At 36.2% G+C, this 24,255-nt stretch overlaps 1 protein-coding gene across 6 annotated transcripts in view; it reads right to left on the bottom strand.

The window, feature by feature from the left end:
- The window catches only part of LOC127836366 (uncharacterized), a 36,180-nt gene that overhangs the window by 9,139 nt on the left and 2,786 nt on the right, over positions 1-24,255 (bottom strand). Inside the window, exons 1-16 of one of the 6 annotated variants that reach the window (XM_052362963.1) lie at positions 21,937-22,082; positions 17,411-17,556; positions 12,899-13,061; positions 12,300-12,368; positions 10,139-10,336; positions 8,730-8,839; positions 7,859-7,999; positions 6,767-6,961; positions 6,188-6,303; positions 5,093-5,219; positions 4,466-4,575; positions 3,747-3,964; positions 2,353-2,533; positions 1,677-1,857; positions 752-1,009; positions 519-583 (exon numbers count right to left, since the gene is read on the bottom strand). In XM_052362963.1, coding sequence (XP_052218923.1) covers positions 519-583; positions 752-1,009; positions 1,677-1,857; positions 2,353-2,533; positions 3,747-3,964; positions 4,466-4,575; positions 5,093-5,219; positions 6,188-6,303; positions 6,767-6,961; positions 7,859-7,999; positions 8,730-8,839; positions 10,139-10,336; positions 12,300-12,368; positions 12,899-13,061; positions 17,411-17,551 — 2,273 coding nt within the window. In that variant the 5' untranslated portion in view covers positions 17,552-17,556; positions 21,937-22,082. The other 5 variants (XM_052362962.1, XM_052362964.1, XM_052362965.1 and 2 more) reach the window with 5 other exon arrangements.

Here is a 24,255-nt window from a genome sequence, read left to right as displayed (position 1 = left end):
GTCGGGACGACCGCATGCCTTTACCCATCTCTTACACTTCTCAAGATCTTTTTTCGGCTTGGAAACGAAATAAATTCAATGTCACCAACTAATCTGTCCGGATATCGATTGTCCGATTTACATAATCCCCATTGACACCGTTTAACCATTTTTAATCATTTTTTTTAAAGAGGAAAACAAAAGAAACTCGTTGGAATAAAAGTGAACCTAAACATGTAGCTTGTCTAGAAAATGGCGGACAGGTCGTTGCTAACGAGTGCGCCCGATTAATCGATCGCTGATTGGTGGATCAATTCTAGTGGGCGGAGCGATCATAGATAAGGCGTCATGTCAATGTCTATGTTACTCAATCGTAAATACTAGATGTTCGAATGTAATATCGTTACCGGGGTACTTACAAAACTCCTACCATAATGTAACACTTTTGCGGTTATCTAGTACTTATGATCGTATCGAGTATTGCGGACTTTAAGGTCGACATAAGGTGGCAAAGTTATCGCTATTTATAGCACACTCACCGCATGGTTCTGTCCTCCATCAGAATTTCAGTAACGTTGTCGCTTTTAACAGGGCTGCTGGCAACCTGTAAGTTGAAAAAAACAACAACAAAAAACATCATACATTGACAAACTTAATGTGTGTTATCTTAAACTTGCGTATTGTGTGACAGGTTGACACTCTCGTTGGTAAAATATGAAACTACATGTAACGAATTGACGAGATTTGCAAACATTTCCACTTTGTCTAGTACCTTCAACGCCACTGGCCGACGCTTTCTCTTCAGTTCCGAACTAAACACTTCGGCAAACGAGCCCGACCCTAGAAACTGTTTGTTGGCCCAGTCCAACTCTTCCAAGTCAAAGTCGAACTTCATGATCTTGTTCACGTAGAAGATGTCAAGGGAACCATGCAGATCGGCGCAGTCAGTGGCGAGGCTGGGCAGTTTCTCCTTGATTTCTTCTATCTGGGTCATGTCGTGTCTCAGCGTTTCGATCAGCTGCTGGTCGGCCTGAAATACCGTAATAAGTTTTCGGACACTATTTTTTGGACACCCTCTTTTTGAGCCAAACTTATTATTTTTGTGAATCCAATGTTGGAAAACAGCCAAAATTTCCCCAATAATAATTGACTCTATATGCACACTTTCATTTCAATAATAAATTAACCTACCGGAAACTACAAATCAAATACGATAATGGCATATTTCACCCAATAATATACATGTAGAATGCAATGTTACATTTGTTCACATAAATTTCTTTTTTAGTCCAGTTAAAATCAAACTTCAATAAGAGATTTAATGTTGCACTGCACAAATTAGCCCTTCTGAAACTAAATATAAATGAAACTTTTAAACTTTGGTCAAAGCCTAGGGGTTGTCCCACGCAATCGGGGCTTTCATTGACAAAGTGCACAGCTCTTGATTGAACACCACCTGAACAGTCCGGTTGTGAACAATACAACTGATATCGCATTGGTCGATATAAGCTTACGTAAAAGTCACTAACGTTATATATGGCTATAAAACACAATCTTCTAATTGAATATTGATATGCATATATAAAAACTGCGCTAGAAACAAAACAGATTCGATAAAGTACGGTGCCCATGCGTAGAGAAGTATAATAATTAGTAATGAAGGACACGGTACTATTATCACTGATTAACTGACTTACTTTCAGAAAGATTGGTATTCTCTTGGCGGCTTCGTCGATATCTTTGAAGAATCTTTCAAAGAACTTTCTCAGTTTAGTCGGCATGTCCTTGTGATCAAGGATGCTCCGCAAGTAAATCGTACTGGCTTTTGCCATGGTCGCAGCCTTGGTTGTAGGTGAAGCCTTATCGGTATATTGTTTCCTGCAATAACGAGTAGCTACAGTTTAAAACCGTTACAGAATGAAATCTAATCTGAGACGTCCATTGCGGATAAAAGCGTAATGAAAACAGTAAGGAGTACAATTCGTATACGACTTAAACGCAGAATAGTAAAACCAAGCAACAAAGTCACAAAACATAAAATATATTAAACAATAACTAGAGTCGCAGCATAACAAACGGTCTCACAATGAAAAAAGAATCTTTATCCAAAAAATATATAAACAACAACAATCAAATAAAAGATTACAATACATTTTTTAACGAATTTAACGCAAAAACATCGGAAAATGAACGACGCAAATTTCTCCTTTTTCCTATATCAGTAATCAACGAATCTTGAAACGAAAAAGTAATTAAAAACCCATGAAATTTAAGGCCCACGATTTTAAATTATTGTTACAGTAATGTACATTCAGATAATTTTTCTGAGGTTGCATTATTTCCATAATGTAGTTGCAAACATCAAGGACTTACCTGAACAGTTCGCGGACCTCCTTGTTGTTGGTGTCCAGCATACCGATACAGCTGACAGCGCCGCCTAGGGTGCTGTAAGTCCTCTCTACCTTTCCGGTCTTCTTGCCGAATATTCCTCGTACAGGCATCACTTTCACCGTCTGCATCATTCTAGTTTGGCCTTTGCTGTGTGTGAGGAACTCTGAAATGCACAAACCGAGGGTTTAGGGTGAACAAATTAAAATGATCTAGAAATGTATATCAGTAAACCCATTTATGCCTAGCGTCTAGAAAAAAGCCTTGGCAAACAGCGTAGACCCAGATGAGACGCCGCATGATGCGGCGTCTCATCAGGGTCTGCGCTGTTTGATTGAAGGAATTTCTGTAAGGAATATTTTAAATATAGAATAAATGTACTAGACATCCCTAATTTTGGAAATAAATTGATCCAATTTAGAAGGATGGGAGAGTCCACTAGGCATAAATGGGTTAATATAGCATACGTGCCATCAGTTACGAAGATTAATCCAGAAATGTTTATAAGTTACAAACGTTTCGCGCTCAATTCTATTTTGGGATATATTCGTAGGATAAATATTGAAAGATGAAAAAACAAATCAACAAAGTGTGTACTTCTGAACATTACTGGACGTTTAGTCTTATTTTAAGGCACAGCTTGTTTCCAAACAGATGGTCACAAATATGAGTAAAATGTGCAAGAAGGTGATGTACAAGTTGCCACCTCACACTGCATGTAACGTTGGGCAGATAAATGATGAATAAAATGCTTAAAGTCCACCAAGCCAATGATAGCATTTGTTATGACGTAGTATCCGTATATGAACAGTAATAATTGTACGAAATAATTTCTCTGAGCATCTTTTTTATGCCTTTCTCATTATTTATTTTTCTGGCGCCCGGCCCTGAAAGTGGTTGATTTTTGGTTGGGAAACCCCCCTTCGCCCCCCCCCCCCCCGTTACCCAACTTTTAAATTGATAACGACATACTTGCCGAAAGACGTACACCTGTGCTTATTTGGTCTTTTAATATATATGTACCGCAATGTATTCGTAAATATATATATATGCTGCACTGAGGTTTCATATTAATCAAGTTTCAAGCTATTTCAAAGTCGTGATTTAAAACAGTAGGAAGGGAATCTTAAAACGCTAAATGTCGCCAAGGCGTGGTGGATTCGGTGTCCGCCTGGCAACCGGGAGGTCAGAGTTTTGATCACAACTGTGGGAGCGTTCTTAAGATCTCCCTCAATCAAACCAGGTTCTGGTTCTAGGTCCAGAAAACGGACTCGAGAGCGTTTTAATAAGCCTTAGGCTTATGATATCGAGATAAAATAAATAAGTTAACTAATACAAACAAAAGGACATGAATCGTAAAACGCAAAATGTGATCCTACTTTCAATGTCCTCCACATGATGATTAAGAAGACCGAACTCTTTTGCGAATTGATTTACAATCTCGACGTCTATGCCTTGTAAAATTCTGTTTTCCCTTTGCCATCCGTCGATTGCATTGGCAATGCGAGTGGAGATTTTCATCGCAGCTTCGTCCACGGTTCGCTTCCACTTCCGGTCCACCTTCGGACAATCTCCTTCGTCCTCCCAATTACAGAGTCTGGAAAGGATACGTAGTGAACACTTCATAGAATTAAAAGCTTTTCTATTTTCTTCTCAAGGCTTATAAACACTACTTTATCAGAATTATGAATTGTTGATATCAGTTAATGTATTCGTAAAAATAAAACCACAGCAATACTGATAACACATATATTTCAAAACTTTAGGAATACAACGTGCAATTTACTAGACCCCCTTTCCCGAGATGAGCCGCGTTCTGAGAAAATTGGGCTTAACGCATTGCGTTTAGTGTCTTCAAGTGTCGTCTCAAATTATCCTGTACAGTCCACACAAGCTAATCAGGGACGACACTTTATTCCTTAATTGGATTTTTCTTTAGAAAACACTTGATTTACACTAAACATTCCATAAAAAGCGGCATGTGTCGTCTCTGATAAGCTTGTGCGGACTGCACAGGCTTATCAGGGACGACACTTTGCGCACATGTATTAATAACCGTTTTCCAACAACGCGGCTCATATGGGCTTGTGCCACGTACCTGTTTTGGAGGTTTCTGTTATTGAGGACATCTTGTACGGCTTTTGTTATTCTGAAGATTTCATATTCGATCTTTTCCCTTAGCTTCTTCACACACGCGTCAGTGTCACGCTGCAAAGACAAAGACAAAGCATATGATTATCGCTGTGGGAAAACGGGGCTTAATGCATGTAAGTAACGTGTCGTCCAATATTAGCCTGTTCAGTTTACATAGGTTTATTAGGGACGAACCTTTCCGCTTAAATTTTAAAATTAATGTGGTAAGTCTCTTCTTATTAAAAATCCAGTTTAATGGGAAAGTGTCGTCCCGAATAAGCCAGTGTGGACTGAACAAGCTTATCTGGATAAACTGTCCATAAGGCCAAATAAAGGGACGTTGTCTTCAAAGTTGTCGCCGTATACTTTATTGTGTAACATACGAACCGTGCGCGTCTGTTACATGCCTTTACCTGCATTTGATTGAAATAATTATTGATTCAGAAGAATATATTCAAAAGATAATACGGTCGATTTGTGGAAAGAGATTAAAGCCCTTATTAAACAAAAAGCTACGGATGCCTTAACATTTAGGGGTTTCATTTTTACAACCAAATAAAAAGTGAAGAGTTATAACTAATCTATTGATTACTTGGAGGTCTGATACGTGACTCTGCATCTCCGTGTACTTCCGTTTCACCTCTTCCGCCGACATTTCGTGCTGCACGCCCGTAACACGTAGGACGTAGGAGGTACGAGATAAGAACGCCGACAGCCACCTGAGATAATGAGCTTGTAAGAATCAGAACTATTCTTTAAGTTATAGATTTTTATACAGTGTCTTCCCAGAGTCGCCTGTGTGGATTTCAGATTAGCCTGTACAGTCATAAACTTGAGTTTTACTGAGAATAGACTTTCTTTACACAAAAATACCTTAAAAAATATGAAACGAAAAATACATTAAAAGCGTAAATCTCGTCACTAGTTAGCTTGTGCGGACTGCAAAGGCTAATCCGGGACTAAACTTTACGCACATGCAATAATTGCAATTTTCAGAGAAGAGGCTCAAGTTATAGAAAGGTGATTGCAACATACATGTATTATAATGCAAGTTTTGCTGTATTCGAAAAAGAGAAAAAAAACACAAAACAAACTAGTAACAATTTATGAAAAATTGCAAAACGTGTTATAAAAATATACTTATTTCCCGTTTAGACAACACATTATTTTAAAATACTAGTAGTACACAAATCTATTTAAATAGCATAAAGTTTAAATTACTGACAAACAATAATAGTCAACAATCGTTCGCTTTGAAAGTTTCAGTATTCTATAGGTCAAAATTTGTATACATGACTTTAATGCAGATGTGTTATGTTTGCTCTGTAGGTCAGCATTTCAAAGTGTGTGTAGATAGGGAACTATGAAGTCTGCTATCAAGAAGGAAAAATATGAAAGGTACATATGTACGTAAAATATCGTATTTAAAAACATTACTTGGGTCTTTTTTGTTTTGGGAAAATTGGGCTTAATGCATGTACGTAGAGTGTCGTCCCAGATTTGCCTGTGCACTCCACCCCGGCTCATCAGGGACGGTACTTTCCAAAAAAGCCTCTTCTAAACGAAAGTCTAGGCGGAAACATTCGTCCCTGAAAAGCCTGTGCGGACTGCACAGGCACATTTTGGACTACACTTTATGCACATGCATTAGACCCCGTTTTCTCAGAACGTGGCTAATTTGATGTACCAGTATTGGTTGGTCAAGCCCTGGCGGAGAGAGTTTGGAATCAACTCGCCAATCTTCTGTAGGAGTGTCACGTGATCTTGGGAATGCGTCTGGTGTTTCATAAACATCTCTTTCGCCTAACAAAAAACAGCAAAGTAGCATTAAACATTGGAGTTGGTGAGGTATGACAGCAAATACGACGTGGTCATCTAAAACAGTACCGTACAAAAATAAATCATTGATAAAGAAACCAACATTTCCAACAAATATGTTCACTTGCATTACGTAAAACGTCCTTATAGACTTTAATGTTGTTCTTGCGTCACCCCCGTGACACCATTGTTAACCCTGGATAATGCAATACAACGGTACAATATTATTCTTGTTTGATGGCGCCATGGCGGAGTGGAGTTGGTGAGCCCAGCGCCTGGGTTCGATCCCCACTGTGGGAGCGTTCTTTAGATCTCCCTAAAGACACACAGTACTGGTTCATTCCAGGCAAATAAATGGAGAGTGCTTCTATAAACATTAGCCTTAAGATGCACTCGAGCTAAAAATAAAATGGTTTAAATTAAACGTAGTCCTATTTGTTGATGTTACCTTGGTAACGGACATGTAGTGAATCTGGTGACCCCTTATTCCGGGGTAGACCCTGGAGAGTTTATCAAAGACGTCTTTCTGCACGTCCGCCTTGTCACAGTCGGGTACATTCTCCCACTTGTTGCCGATAAAGAGCGAGCTCTCTGGGCTGAACTCTTCACAGCTGTTAACCACTGTCTTCAGAAGGTGGCCAAGCTAAAAGTTGAGAAAAAGTGAGAAGATAAATGCATTTTTCAACACTTTTACTTCAATTACCTCATATAACATTTCTCTCTAGTACTTCTCGAAGCTATAGTTGAGTGATAAGTTGTATCTTTTTACCATCCTCTCCAGAATTAAAGTAGCTTAAAGTATTCGAAAAGAGATGACATCGAACACCGTTTTCTCTGCACCATTTAATTTACTTTTATGAACTCGTGTCAATGATAATTTTTGCTCAAACAAAAGTTCATTTGTTTTAAATGTTGAACAGGATGTTTTTCTTGATTTGTTTTTGTATGATTAAATGTAACATCCAGGTAAATCGAAAACGCAAAGTATGACTGAAGTGTTTGCGGCGTAGAATTACGCTAATTAATAACTTCAACACTTTTTAAATGTGAACATGTGTAAAGTACTAAAGAATGAATGAAATGCGTTATGAAAAAAAGAAACATATATAAAGGTTAAAATAAAAACTTCTCTATGGGTTTACACAGCTGAAATCATGTGGGACGCACGGCAATGTCTGCCACGCTTGCTTTCATTTGCGACTCACTTATAATGCGCCTGTTCTGTTTAACACACAATCATTTCCTTGTGTGTGCGAGAAAACGTCCAAAATGTGCCATATGTTCATTCAGAATTTGAATCTCGATCTGGGAAAACGCGGCTTGATGCATGAGCGTAAAGTGTCGTCCAAGACTGGACAGTACATTCTAGACAAACTATTACGTGGCATAATTTTCCGCTTTTATGGAATTGTTCTGTTATAGGAAGTCTCTTCTGAACTAAAATCTGGTTCCTGCTGAAAGTTTCATCCCTGATTAGCTTTTGCGGACCGCACAGGCTAATCTGGGACGACAATTTACGCATACGATAAGATGACAATACCCTGCTTTGTGAGACACCCCCAGCAGTGTTAGTGTTGATGACGTAGAGAAATCCGAAGGCGGACTTGAGGTACTTCTGTAAACGATGGTCTACGTTAGAACCTCCCTCGATGCCTGGCGTGTCAACTATCACAACGTTTTTCTGCAAATGGTTAAACAAGAATATACATGCAGATGCTCAATTATCGTTATTTTTTGTTTAAAATATTCTAACAACGATTTACATTATTTGGAAGGATCAACATTCGATGAAATCATCATTTAAGCAATCTTGTGTGTGTACTATCAGTAAAAAAAATAACCTGGTAAATTTCCACCCGCTTTAAGTGGAACTAAGTAATATAAAAATGCATATTTGTATATTGTGAATTTTTGGGCATGTGGCACCTGTACAACGGAATACATAAAATAAATGCTTATTCCGTTTTGAATATCACATTTTTTGAATAATCGATGAGGTTGTACATTAAGCTTTTTGTAGAGCCTCGTTTTTGGAAAACTGGGATTAATGCATGTGCGTAAAGTGTCGTCCCCGATAAGCATGTGCAGTACGCACGGGCTAATCAGGGACGTCGATTTCAGCATTTTACGTTTTGTTCGCTGAAGGAAATTTCTTCGTAGCTAAGTTCCAGTTAATGTCGTCCATGATTAGACTGAACGGACTGCACAGGCTAATCGGGGATGAAACTGAAGGCACATGCAAGGCGCCCAGTTTTCCAAAACTGTGGCTTTGTAAATCATAGACAAATCTTCCACAAAGCGTATAAGAGATCAGGTAGCACACATTTCGCCCATTACGGTCCAATGCATATATTTATTTTGATTTTGTATAAATCAAATGGTTTTAATTAAGAAACACAAAGTATTCTCACGCTGAGTGTTTTAAAGGGATAGTAGAGTTCGATATGGTCATAAGGATTGTCGTCGTTCTCGTCACATTCAGCAACACAGTCCTTGAACTCCTGTAGGCCCTTCAGATCATCTGTTAATTATAACCAGTAAGTTAGTTTCAACCTATTTATTTCAGCTCGATTGAATCGAGAGCCTAAGGCTTATTGAAACGCTCTCGAGTCTGTTTCCTGGGTAGAACCAGTATTTAGTGTCTTTAGGGGGGGGGGGGGGGGGGATCTGAAGAACGGTCCCATGGTGGGGATCGAACCCGTGACCTCCCGGTCGCTAGGCGGACATCATATCCACTACGAGACTCCTCATGCTAATGTTGAGAAGAACCTCTTCAGAAGAGCATTGTGACACGTTTGCAGTTCCTTAGAAAAACAAATCAAGTTACATTTAAACACCTTTCTTACGAGATTAAAGTTTAAAATGCTTTAATTTCCAAAAGTTAGATACTGATGAGCAGCAAACAGCATACACTGCTGTTCAGGTTTTATGCTGGTTGAGTATAGCCATTTTCACTTTGCTTCTGCGTGAGACAGGTAAAATGAGTACACGTTCGATACATGAGTGGGATATTTGCAATTTATTACGGACTTCACTTTACAGATGCACAAACGATATTTACACAATTTAAACTGTTTGTCTCGTTGTTGAACAAGGAATCATGATTCTGTGAAATTACATGGTTTGCCACAAGACAACAGCTATACAGTTACAGCTGTCAAAAGTAAATTATTTTATTTATATCATTCATTTATTAAAGAATTTAAATATGCTCCAAACAGCAGTGTATTACACAAGAAAAGTCTGCTGCAGTTGATTCGAAATACACAATATCTTATTTATTCCTAAGTTAAAGATGTCAACTTAACTTAAACAATTATTCAAATTTTTTCTAAGCTTTTCGTATTTATAACAATTTTCGCATTTAAGCTTTCATTTATCTTGGATTCCACAGTTGATTGAATTTCCCCAATAGAATTGAATCAAATACTCCGATTACAACATGTATATAAATTGAGCAAACGAATAACTGAATATCAGTTTATTTGCGTAGCCCTCTAGATTAGGCAAAAAATGACATATTAGAAAGTGAGGTGATATCGCTGAAAATGTTAAAATGAGCCGTGCTGTGGTAAAACTTTTTTCATGAGCGTAAAGTGTCGTCCCAGTTTAAACCAGATTTGCACAGGTTACTCTTTGACGACACTTTCCGCCTTAACTGGATTTTTGCCAAAACGAAACTGCCTTTGAACGAAAAATAAAATAAAAACGGAAAGTTAAGTCCCTGATTTGCCTGTGCGGACTACACATGCTTATCTGGAACAACACTTTACGCACATGCATTAAACCCCGTTTTCCCATAGCGAACTAGAACACATACTCATCTTGATGATTCTCGGTTCAGTGTGAAGCGGTGTACCACTGTCAGACAACGGAGGCTTGAAGTGACATCTCGCCTCCTTGATATCGCTACACCGGATCTCAACAATCGTGTTGGTGCACTTGAGGGCGTCCATCGGAAGCAATTGACATTCCAGAAACAAATTGATGATGCTCGACTTGCCCGCGCCAACTTCACCTAAATATTTGTTTTATATGCAAGCTTAATTGGCTGTGTTGTCAGGTATTGATTTTCGGATAGTTGTACACTCACACCTGATACGTATCTAATTTAAAGCAACATTTTGGCGGCTGTCCGGTTAGCGCAGTGGTGACACTCGCGCCTTACACCTAGGCGACGCGGGTTCAATCCCTGCTCCCGGAAGCATGTAAGTTTGGTTGGTGGTCAGACCACCAGACATGTGGTGTTTTATCCGGGTACTCGGCTTCCCCGACAATACAAGACTACATGTAGGAATACTGGGACATACTCCAGGTCCACATAAAATGCGACCTCGGGCGCAGACGGACCTCGTCTTCAAAATACACACACGCAACATTTTGTAGTGGGCCCGTTTACGCTTATTAAAAATGCATTTACGGATTGCTGCAACAAGATCAAACATACAAATAATTTGCCTTTACTATTTATAGGGACACTGAAGAACATCGGACCAACTCAGAATGACACACCTGTAATTTCCTTGTATATTTAAAACAATAAGTCCATACAATTGTACTGTATACATGTACTATCAAAACGCATTCATTTAATTCCTTATTTCATAATAAAAATGAAAATTGGTTAATTAGATTGTTGTTCTTGTATGAACAATTACAAATCACTGATGGATTTGTGTTATATCATAACGTGTGTACAAGGTGATTAAAATTCTAATTTCAAACGGTTAATTTTCACTTCTTAAATCCTAGTTGTATGTGTCAATTATTCGTGCCGTGTATATTTAATTAAATCGGTTCGAATTTTCTCAATGTGCTTTTAATTTTTTTATCGTGAATGTAAACAATGTGATGAAAGTTTGACTGTGTGGTTTCCATTATAATCCAATATGTTTTAGACTGTCAAATTACACACACTAAGTATTGAAAGCTATACCTGGAGCTTTCGTCCGTGTACTACGGACATTATCAGCAGAATGATTTCACTAGCTTTTCTTGACACCAATACAATCAGAAAACCGGACGGCAGATTAAAAATCACTATCTACAGAAAACCGACACATACAGACCAATATCTAGATTTCAACTCTCACCATCCGAATGAACACAAACTGTCAGTAGTAAGAACTCTTTTTGGCAGAGCTAAATAAATAATTTCAGAAGAAAAGGACCTGAATAATGAAATTCATCATGTCAGCCAGGCATTGAAGAAGTGCCACTATCCGGAATGGGTACTGAAAAAAGGAAGGGAACAGGCCAGCAAACCCAAGTCCGATACGGAGAGCAAGAGAGTACCTGGACAAGCCAACTATAAGGGCAACGTCGTCCTTCCATATGTTCAAGGTACCTCTGAACAGTTGAAGCGGGCCTTTCTTAAACACAACATCAGCGTATCCTTTAAGCCACATAAAACTTAAAAACAACTGCTAGTTCACCTTAGGACAAACCGGACAAGAATGACATCTGCGGACTTATATACCATATCAAATGTGATGGCCATCCAAAGGAACAGTGTTCAATGGACTATATTAGTGAAACTGAAAGCAATCTTAAAGCACGATTCATGGAACACATGAGACCGTGTTCAACATCATCTGATGTCTCAATGCATATACATGACTGTAAACCGGACCACACAATCACATTGGAGAACGTAAGTATTCTGGACCGTGAGCCATCTTGGTTCGAGAGTGGGGTCAAGGAGGCTATTTACATCCGTGCACTAAGACCGGCGCTGAACAAGGCCGGGGGCCGCTACCAACTCTCGCAAACCTGGGACCATGCGTTAACATCGCTCATCCCGACAATTAGAGGTGTCAACGTTTCCCAACAGTAGAAATCATTCTGCTGATGAAGTCCGTAGTACACGGACGAAAGCTCCAGGTATGGCTTTCAACACTTAGTGTGTGTAATTTGACAGTCTAAAACATATTGGATTGTAAGCAATGTGCTTATCGATATTCCTATTCGATATATCTTACCTGCTACGAGGATCCAACATTCACCAATCTTTAAGGAATTTTGTCTTGCCTTTATATCAGCCTCTAGATCTGTGATAAACGTATGAAAGTATTTATTTAAGCAATTTAAATAACTTTAAATTAGATATCAGACTAATATAAACCGAAAAACGCTGTAAAAACTGTCACATATTAACTGAAAATACTAAATCATGACATCACAATGCTATTTCTTTTGTTGATACATACTTACCACATAACAATCACGCAACAATATCTTATAACATTGCACACGCCTTTTGTTGACAGCAACAACCTTTATTTACTGCAACAACTTTTAGTTACTGTATTAACCTTTATTGCCCACAACAAAATAAGAGACACTTAGATCACTTACTCGGATAGGATCGCAACATGTTCGCCATAAGTTTCGAGATCACTTACTCGGATAGGATTGCAACATGTTGGCCATAAGTTGGATCACTCACTCGGATAGGATTGCAACATGTTGGCTATAAGTTAGATCACTTACTCGGATAGGATTGCAACATTTTGGCCATAAGTTAGATCACTTACTCGGATAGGATTGCAACATGTTGGCCATAAGTTAGATCACTTACTCGGATAGGATTGCAACATGTTGGCCATAAGCTTTGGAGGCAGCATTCCGACTAGTTTCTCCGCCTTTCGAATCTTTTCTTGCAGCTCTATGCGAACATTTTCTTGGTCTCTACTGGCCTGTACAATCCCTGGTGCATTAGGATGTGTCCCACTGGATGGTCCCTTTTTGTATATGAAAACAGGCGTATGCATTAATTCAAATTCATATTGGGTGGTGTTAATATTAAGTATCGTATGCATTAATGTCGATTACAGACAGAGGTATTCATTGAAAGTTATAATAGGGTGCTGTCATTTGATGCTTTCCTAAATCTATATCGATTACAGACAGAGGTATACATTAAAATGAATATTAGGCTGGTGCAATAGATTTTTTAACTAGTTTAGTTTATTAGATAATACAGTAGGCAATATGCCCATGAGTATACATGAAATATCAAATACAATAAGAAAAAACACAAAGTCACAGGTCATTCGAATCATAGACATCAAAAATACATCGGTACAATGTAAAGCAAAGTATTGGATATTTTATAAGACAATATACAGCAAGAGGCTGTGCATAAGTATATACAAAAGTCCTACCCTAATCATAATACGTATTATAAGTATTTCTTATTTCCCATGCTTTAAAAATAAACATAGCTTAATTTTTAACTATATTGCTATTTTGAGAGGTCAATAAATCTATAAATTTAACATATTTGGTCTTACGTAATAACATGGTTTTAAATAAGCTTTTCTTACATCAGTATATAATGTACACTCCATAACAAAGTGGTTTTCGTCTTCTAAGACATTGCATAAAGTACATTTTCTTTCTTCATAAGGAATAGCTATTGGTTTTTGCCATCTACCCGTTTCAACAAGCTTATGTGCAGAGACTCTTAATCTAGAGAGAGCCATTCTGTACTTTTGGGATATTTACATCACTTATGCAGGATTTACATTTAAAATCGGATATTAATATGTATGTTTTTGCTCTAGTTGATTCACTCAATTCTGTTTTCCAATTTTGTATAAACATATCTGTAACTCTTACTCTAAAATTTTTCAAAAATATTTCTACATCCCCTACCCCGTGGTTCAGCCACACATCGTTAAAACCACAATTATCTAATATACTTTTTACCATGTAGGCCCAAGATCTGTTATTAGGGTACGTTTCTAATTCTCGGAACATAATATCATTAACAAGTTTTACATATTTAATATTATGTGTGTTTACTATCTTTAACCAATATCTAATTACATTAATGCTATGTCTGATGGATAAAGACGTTCTTCCTAGTTCTCCATATATAAAGTTATTCTGTGTTTGCCTTCGTACTCTTAATAATAATTTGCAATAATTTAAATGTATTCGTTCTATCTTTATAATGCTCTGTAAACCCCATATTTCGGACCCATAGCTTAAAACCGGATAAATTAATTTATCAAATATTTCTAATCTGTGTTGTATTGTAATGTTATAAAATTTCGACATATATTGTCTTAATTTAAAAATAGCTTTCAAAGATTGTCCACACAGACTATCAAACGTTTTAGAAAAAGAGCCCCCTGAGGAAAAGACAAAACCCAAATATGTAAAGTTATCAACAATTTCTAATACATTGTTATTATATAAAAATCTCATATTTTGTCTAAGTCTTTCTCCTTTTTTAAAAACCATGACTTTAGTTTTTTTGTGTATTAACCGTTAACTTCCATCGATCAAAGTATTGATTTAACAAATCTAATCCTATCTGTAAGCCAGTTTCACTTTCTGAAAACAAAACAATATCGTCAGCATATAACATTATTAATAATTTTAAGGTGTCTAGATTTATTCCATCATAATTATTTGTCAGCAAATATTACTCAATGTCATTCAAATACATTGCAAATAAAAATGGAGACAATGATTCACCCTGACGTACCCCTAACAGCCATGTAAAACTATCGCTAACCTCATTGTCATATTTTACCATTGACTTAACAATACTATACATTGAACGAATAATGTATAATATTTTATATTTAATATTAATATTTATATATATCCATTTCAAGCAGAGGAATTCATTAAAATGAATATTGCGATGCTTTTATTTGTTGTATTCATGTATTCATATCGAATTCAGACAGAGGTATGAATTAAAATGAATATTGGACTGGTGAATCGATTTCAGGTCGAGACTATCTTTGAAATAAATATTGGGTTGTTGTCACCTGTTGTCTTCTGTTTGTTTATGCATTACAGGTAGAAGCATATTGAATATTTGGTTGTTTCTTTGGGAAAGGGTTATGATTCATCAGCTATGTTCCAGTGTTCATCAACATATGTGTTATATCAGATATCATTTGTTTTAAGTTTACAAGCGCTTCTGGTAGATTATTAAACTACAAACATCTACGACATCTTTAATCACCTAATACAGCCGTAGACCTGTCAATTGTATAATTATATTTACTTGTTTTATATTGTAATGATTTTTTAATTACATAATCATAAGGATTGGTAAAACACATTCGTATGTGTCGGTGATGTAATAAGTTAATGGTCATTCTAATTTGAAATTAAAATTAAGTTAAATATATTTTGTATCAGTAGAGTTTGAACAAAAATATTAGACAATGTATTTAATTGTTGTTCGTTCCACTGTATTGTTTTTCTTGATTAGAAAAAAATCTTATTTGACAAACTGCTCCATACATCTTGAGCATTCAAATGTAGTGTGTTCTTCAATATTGGTTCGACACAAACTTAAAGGGGCCGTCAACCAGATTGACGAAAAAAGAAAAGTTCTAAAATACCGTATTTTTTACAATTATTAGTTTATATTTAATTAAATATCACGACTGGTATATTACATTATTTGAAAAGGTTGTAAAGTGATCATATTTTCAGTATATTCGGTAATAACATTTTACTGGGTACGTGTACCAGGTAACTACCAGTTAACTATAAATAACTCAAGTAGATTGATCATCATCGTCACGTGGTAAACCCAGGAATGCAAATTGTGCATGCGCAGTAAATTGTTTATATTTTATATATAAAATGATCAATCTACTTGCGTTATTTATAGTGTGAATATCGCTATGTCACCTATTTTCGCGATGTACTTTCGATTTTACATTGCGATTTTTTTTGGCCGAATATACTGAAAATATGAACTTTTTTGAAGTAATGTAATAAACTAGTCGTGATATATAAATCAATATAAACTAAAAATTGTAAAAAATACGGTATTTCACAACTTTTCTATTTTTCGTCAATCTGGTTGACATTCCCTTTAAGCGCATTGTTTTGTATAACGAAATTCTAGCCCGAACTAGAAATTGTACGATTCAATATAAAAAGATCGACATTGATATACTAGTACGAATGAACTTATACATATTTGTTTCGTATTGTAATAATAATACCTGTTTCTTGTAATTGAGCCTTTGCAACTTCCTTGACAACATTTGTTTAAACTTTGAAAAGCTATGCAATTGAGTAACCTAAAAAAGTCAAGTGTAAACAAACATATCATTTACACCTTCGACTAGTTACGCCATTATAGTTTTTAAAGACGCAAAAACACACATACATTTGGTGTTAACATCTGGGAAAAGTGGGAGATAATGCTAATGTTAAACCAGTTAAAGGGCAGTCAAGCAGATTTCACGAAAAAAGAAAAGTTCTAAAATACCGTATTTTTTTTACAATTATTAGTTTATATTGATTAAAATATCACGACTGGTATATTACATTACTTGAATCTGGTTGACGGCCCCTTTAAAACCCCGTCCATTTTAAATTGACCTTTTAAATCCGGTTACATTAGTTTTAATTATTTTGAAAATTTTCGACATATTAAGATTTTTGTTTAGGCATTTTTCGCATCGTATAATACAAGATGACTGTACCAAGAATATCTTTCCTGACAATGTTCATAAAGTTTCTGTATTCCTATATTTTCTTCTCTTCTTGTTTCCCGTCATATTCATACCGAATTAATATCGGAGTTATACGTATTGGCTATCACGAACCAAAGCGGTGGTGTTTACACACTAACGTATGGACCTCATAAAGTTTAAAGTAGTATATAAAGGATTGTTCAAGATTAAATGGAATGAAGTTTAATGGCTTCTTCCGGGTTGAGGCAGCTCTTGTCAGTCACTTAAAAGAACATGGGAATTTTAGCAAGAAAAGCGTGGCATTGCGACATACGTCGCGTGGAACGTAGTATGTGGTCTTTACTAAACAGCGAAGGATTATTTTCTCATAGTTGTTACTTCCCCAAAACGTATAACTCATCTTTAATATTAGCATCATGATGTCGAAATTACTTTTTTGTACTTAATTATAACACTGCGATACTGTTAGACATGAATTCAATTTGCTGATGTACGATAATTAAATAAGACAGCAAATTACCCAAACAATGCTGCATGGGCATAACACGAAAGAAGATGAAAACATGAGAATCAAAAGCAAACGATTCAAATAAATATAAATTTCATAATAATCATGCTCGAACCTGAATTTTCGGCACAAGTCTATCCAAGATTTCCTCCAGTTTTTTCAGCCCTGTGATATTCACGTCCCATTCCTTGGCTAACTTGATGGCAGCCGGTAGCTTCAAATTGAGGATTTTCTCCACAGTCCAATCTTCACTCATCCTGCCTGCAATTATTAGAGAATGAACTTAACATATATCTACGTTCTAAGAAACTCTTGATGAGAAGAAATGATGGATCTTGAAGATAGTTTATGATGGTTTGAAAAATATTTCATTTATAAGATATATGAGTTGAAAGACATATCTGACCTCAAATACGTTTGCGACACCTGTGGTTACCTGACTTTGAGCCTTAACATATATCTATCCTCAAACGAACTGATGACTCCTGCGGTTTCCTTATAGTGCTTAAACATACCTTCACATGATCTGGTGACTTCGGTGGTAAGTCTTTATTGAGCTTGAAAATATATCTACACTTACTCGAAATGATGACTCCTGTGGTAAGTGTTTATTGAGCTTGAACATATGGGCCGTGTTCTGTGAAAAGGGGGTTAAATGAATGTGCATAAAGTGTCGTCCAAGATTAGCCTGTGCAGTCCGCACAGGCTAATCAGGGACGACACTTTCCGCCTTAACTTGATTTTCGGTAAGAAGGGACTTCCTTGAAACTTAAAATACCATAAAGGCGAAAAGTGTCATACCTGATGAGCTTGTGCGGACTGCACAGGCTAATCTGGGACGACACTTGACGCACATGCATTAAGCCAAATTTTCTCAGAACAATATACACAGACACATATATCTACCATCAACCGAAATGTTTGCGCCTGATGTTAGTTTAAGATGGGCTGAAACGATACATGCCTTTAGGCAAACTCATGGCTGCCGAAGTTAGTTTAGGATACCCTAAACAGATCTTCTTTCAAACGAAATGAAAACACATTATGATAGCTTCCTATGAGCATTACCATATATAGAATATCTTCAAAAGAACGCATGAGTCAAAGAGTTGTTAATGTCGAGCTCAAATATAGATATACTCTTCAAAAGAACTAATTTCACTTGAAGTAAGCTTATGATGAGAGTAACATGTATCAACCCTCACAAGAACAGATGGCATTTGAAGTAAGCTTATGATGAGTGTAACATGTATCAACCATCACAAAAACATATGACACTTGAAGTAAGCTTATGATGAGTGTAATATGTATCAACCATCACAAGAACAGATGCCACTTGAAGTAAGCTTATGATGAGTGTAACATGTATCAACCATCACAAGAACAGATGTCACTTGAAGTAAGCTTATGATGAGTGTAACATGTATCAACCATCACAAGAACAGATGGCATTTGAAGTAAGCTTATGATGAGTGTAAAATGTATCAACCGTCACAAGAACACTTGGCATTTGAAGTAAGCTTATAATGAGTGTTACATGCATCAACCATCACAAGAACATATTACATTTGAAGTAAGCTTATGATGAGTGTAACATGTATCAACCATCACAAGAACAGTTGGCATTTGAAGTAAGCTTATGATGAACGTAACATGTATCAACCATCACAAGAACATAATGATGACACTTGAAGTACGCTTATGATGAGTGTAACATGTATTAACCATCACAAGAACAGATCGCATTTGAAGTAAGCTTATAATGCGTGTACCATGTATCAACCATCACAAAACAGATGGCATTTGAAGAAAGCTTATGGTGAGTGTAACGTGTATCAACCATCACAAGAACAGATGGCATTTGAAGTAAGCTTATAATGAGTGTTACATGTATCAACCATCAGAAGAACAGATGGCATTTGAAGTAAGCTTATGATGAGTGTAACATGTATCAACCATCACAAGAACAGATGGCATTTGAAGTAAGCTTATGATGAGTGTAACATGTATCAACCATCACAAGAACAGATGGCATTTGAAGTACGCTTATGATGAGTGTAATATGTATCAACCATCACAAGAACAGATGACGTTTGAAGTAAGCTTATAATGAGTGTAACATGTATCAACCCTCACAAGAACAGTTGGCATTTGAAGTAAGCTTATGATGAGTGTTACATGTATCAACCATCACAAGACCAGATGGCATTTGAAGTAAGCTTATAATGGGTGTAACATGTATCAACCATCACAAGAACAGTTGAAGTAAGCTTATGATGAGGTTTACATGTATCAACCATCACAAGAACAGATGACACTTGAAGTAAGCTTATGATGAGTGTAACATGTATCAACCATCACAAGAACAGATGACACTTGAAGTAAGCTCATAATGAGTGTAACATGCATCAACCATCACAAGACCAGATGGCATTTGAAGTAAGCTTATGATGGGTGTAGCATGTATCAACTATCACAAGACCAGATGGCATTTGAAGTAAGCTTATGATGAGTGTAACATGTATCAATCATCACACGAACAGTTGGCATTTGAAGTAAGCTTATGATGAGCTTAAAATATATCTATCTACTAAAGAACCGTGAGTCTTGAAGATATCTTAAGGTGAGCTTATCATATATCTTCGGTCATGTGAACACGTGGCTCTTAAAGTAAGGTTATTATGAGCTTAATTGATATCTACCTTTAACAGAATTGATGAAATCCCGAAGTTAGTTTACTTTGACTGAACACAAATATATATATATATATATATATATATATATATATATATATATATATATATATATATATATATATATATATACATTAAAATAGTGACTCACGGAGTAAGTTCATGATCGGGCTTAATATATCTATCCCCTAAAGAGAACTGATGACTATTGAAGTAAGTTCATGATAGGGCTTAACATATATATATATATCCCCTAAAAAGAACTGACGACTTTTGTAGCAAGCTTATGATAGAGCTTAACATATATATCCCCTAAAGAGAGCAGATAACTTTTGAAGTAAGCTTATGATGAATTTAACATATATCTTTCTTTTAAAGAACTGATGACTTTAGAAGTTAGCTAATGAAGTGCCTAACATATATCAACATTAAAAAGAACGCATGGCTTTTCAAGTAAGCTTACATGAGCGTAACATACATCTACCATAGAAGACGTATGTCTTAAGAAATAAACTTATCATGAGATCAACATATATCTATCTTAAAAATAACCCATGCTATCTAAAGTAGGCTTACAACGGCTAAGGTTCTTCAGAGGGCGGGGGTTGCGGTTCAGGTTACACAATACCAATGGCAACAACTTAAGTTCGTCTTTAGTAATTAACATGAACATCTTACTAATTAATAATTGCTTCTGATCTGTAACAACTGTAAATACCGAACATACAAATACATGCTCTTTAACGACGTTTGAAATACATGCATACAGTTCGTCTTTATTAATCAACGTGAACATCTTACTGATTAAGAATTGTGGGCGCTTTTGGTCTGTAACAATGGTAAATACAGAATATACAAATGAATGCTTTTTAACGACGTTTGAGTTTTGTTAAAACTAAGTTACATGCATGTACTGTTAATTTTATTATCGTTGTAGCAAGTCTGGTGATTAACTTTATAAAAATGTTAAAAACATATTCATGTATTATGAAATTAGATACGCTAAATACAAATTATATTTTTCAACATAAATGTGACGATTCGTTGTTTAAAACCAACGGCAACATAAAGGTTATCAACATAACTGTATACAAAGTACGTACATACGTACATACTCCCATGTGTAGTATAAGCCCTGTCTATTTCAAAATGGGTAAGAGTAAATTTGTACGATTTAGTGTGGGGGTAATTCACGCAAACTCGTTTCTACATTCAAACGTGGCTCATAAATTAATGCATAACGGGATAGGCAAATAGCATTCCATGATCATCAATTTTACAGATCTTAACCGCATATAGTAGTAATGACATGCAGAGAGTTTTAAACGTGTATACGCACTATTGATATTAAGTAGTAATTGATATTGATAAAACGAGCTTTTGATCATTCGATGTACATTTTGAAGAGAATAGTTGTTTCATTTTACAGAAATTGTTAATCCTATAGCATTGAATTTTGTGAAGAATTATATTAAAGCCAAATAAATAATACCTTATTTAGTTCAAACAATCGTATATGCATCAGTGAATACATGTCATACAAGTTAAATGAGCCAAAGAAATGATTATTTTATATTTTAATCTGTTTTTAAGACTTACCTTAAACTTTTACACTTATTGTATAATCATTATATACAGACAGAGATGATTTTGATATTACATAAAGACACTAGTATAAGATATGAAAGATACTAAGACATTAATATTAAGTAAAACTGCTTACCTTTTGTTTTGTTATTATATTTGATTTTGTTTTTACATCAAACACATGTTAACCAACATTCCAATTTATAACATGAAACGCTTGCCCAACGAACCGTTTGTCTTGTTGAAGTTATACCTTTTATTACAATATAAATGAATCGGATATATGATGATTCACTTAACCCATAAAATAGAAAAGCTATCGTATTCTATATAAAGTCCAATATAATTAGACGCAATGTACCTGTCAAATATTGTACGTGAAAATGTGTCTCTGAGTTAAATGAATTCAAGTAGTTTTCGTTTCATTGAATAACCTTGAATACCCGGTGTTCTATAATTATCTATGCAAATGCATGGACCGGTATATCGCGTTACAGCACAGTCAGGTTTATTCTTTGTCAATAAGTAATGCGGTCGCTGTGTCGCGTAGAAGAAAAAAGCACAAAGAGAATAGTTTTATAACGTTTTAAATCATTGGTAAAACAATTTGTCAGGTGGTGTACCTATGATTTCTGTATACCTTACCAAAGAGGAAGTTATGTGGATCGGGTTCCGCTCTAGAGCAGGACGCATCCTGATATTGGAACACTTCATGAATTATAAATTTAACGATTACGCATCTAGTTTTCAAAAGAAATCAATTACTGGCCTCGGGATTTTCATTCAATGCAATTCAATGGAATTCAACGTGTATATTTAAACAAATAAAACATTTTTTGCGAACGTAGAACATAGAGCTTCTTTATATTCAGATTAAAAAATAATGACTATGTTAATAACCCGAACGTCGAATGACCTGAAATGGTTTTCATTTGCGAGCACACTTAATCTATTGTAAAGAGTGTGTAAACAATCTTTTGAGGTGAACATATTAAAGTACTTTACAACTAAATCACATCATTATCTACTTGTAATCATTGTGAATAAGTGTATGGTGGACGATTTCTGCCTTATCGACGTGTAGCAGGTGTAAAGATCGACCTGACCTGTAAGCGGGTGTAAAGATCGACCTGACGTGTTAGCGAGTTTAGAGATCGACTTGACGTGTTAGCACGTGAAAATATCGACCTGACGTGTTAGCGGGTGTAAAGATCGACTTGACGTTTTAGCGGGTGTAAAGATCGACCTGGCGTGTTAGCGGGTTTGAAGATCGACCTAACGTGTTAGCTGGTGTAAAGATCGACCTGACGTGTTAGCGGGGTTAAATGATCGAACTGACGTGTAGGCGGGTTTAAAGATCACTTGACGTTTAAGCGGGTTTATGGATCGACCTGTCGTGTAAGTGGGTTTCAAGATCGACTTGACGTGTTTGCGGGCATTAAGATCGACCTGACTTGTTAGCGAGTTTAGAGATCGACTTTACGTGTTAGCGTGTGTTAAGATCAACCTGACGTGTTAACGGCTGTAAAGATCGACATGACGTGTTAGCAGGTTTGAAGATCGACCTGACGTGTAATCGGGTTTGATGATCGACCTGACGTGTTAGCGGGAGTAAAGATCGACCTGACCTGTAATCGGATTTGAAGATCGACCTGACATGTTAGCGGGTGTATAGATCGACCTGACGTGTGAGTGGGTTTAAAGATCGACCTGACGTGTTAGCGGGGTTAAAGATTGACGTGACGTGTTAGCGGCCATTAAGATCGACCTGACGTGTTAGCGGGTTTAGTGTTAGCGGGTTTAAAGATTGATCTGACATGTTTAGCGGGTTTACAGATCGACTTAGCTAACACGTCAGGTCGATCTTTTAACCCGCTAACACATCAGATCGATCTTTACACCCGCTTACACGTCAAGTCGATTTTTAAACCCGCTAACACGTCAGGTTGACCTTTACACCCGCTTACACGTCAAGTCGATCTTTAAACCCGCTAAAACCCCAGATACCCGATCCATATTGGCGGGTTATGAAAAGTTACTTTAACCGAACATACGGTTCGTTGAGCTCGCGTTCCAAATTATACATTAGAATGTTGGCTAGCATAAGTTGGATGTAAAATATAACAAAAGGTAAGCAGCTGTATATTGTCTGTATTTAATACCAAAACCATATCTGACTTTATACAATAACTATACACTAATTGCAAATTTGGCAAGGCGATTTTTATACGAACATTCTTAATAACAGATTAAAATATAAAATATTCAATGTCATTTCTTTGGCTCATTAAGCTTTTATGACATGTATTCACTAATCCCTATACGATTGTTTGAACAAAAAAAAGGTTATTCTATGGCTTAATATACTTCTTTACAAAATTCAATGGTATAAAAGTAAACTTTTCTGTAAAATGTAATAACCATTCTGCTCAAAATGAACATCGAATGATCAAAAGCGTCTATGCTTTTTTTTCAATAGCAAATACTATTTTATATCAATAGTGCGTATAAAACGTTTAAAACCCTCATTATTATTAATACGGTTTAGAGCTGTAACATTACTGATCATGGTATGCTATTTGCCTATCCCGTTATGCATTAATTTATGAGCCACTTTGCATGTAGAAACGAGTTTGTGTGAATAACTCCAAAGCTAAAACGTACGAATATACTTGTATAC

This window comes from Dreissena polymorpha, chromosome 6, assembly GCF_020536995.1.
Source record: "Dreissena polymorpha isolate Duluth1 chromosome 6, UMN_Dpol_1.0, whole genome shotgun sequence".
NCBI classification, from domain to species: Eukaryota; Metazoa; Mollusca; class Bivalvia; order Myida; family Dreissenidae; genus Dreissena; species Dreissena polymorpha.
This window is presented reverse-complemented; position numbering and strand designations above follow the sequence as displayed.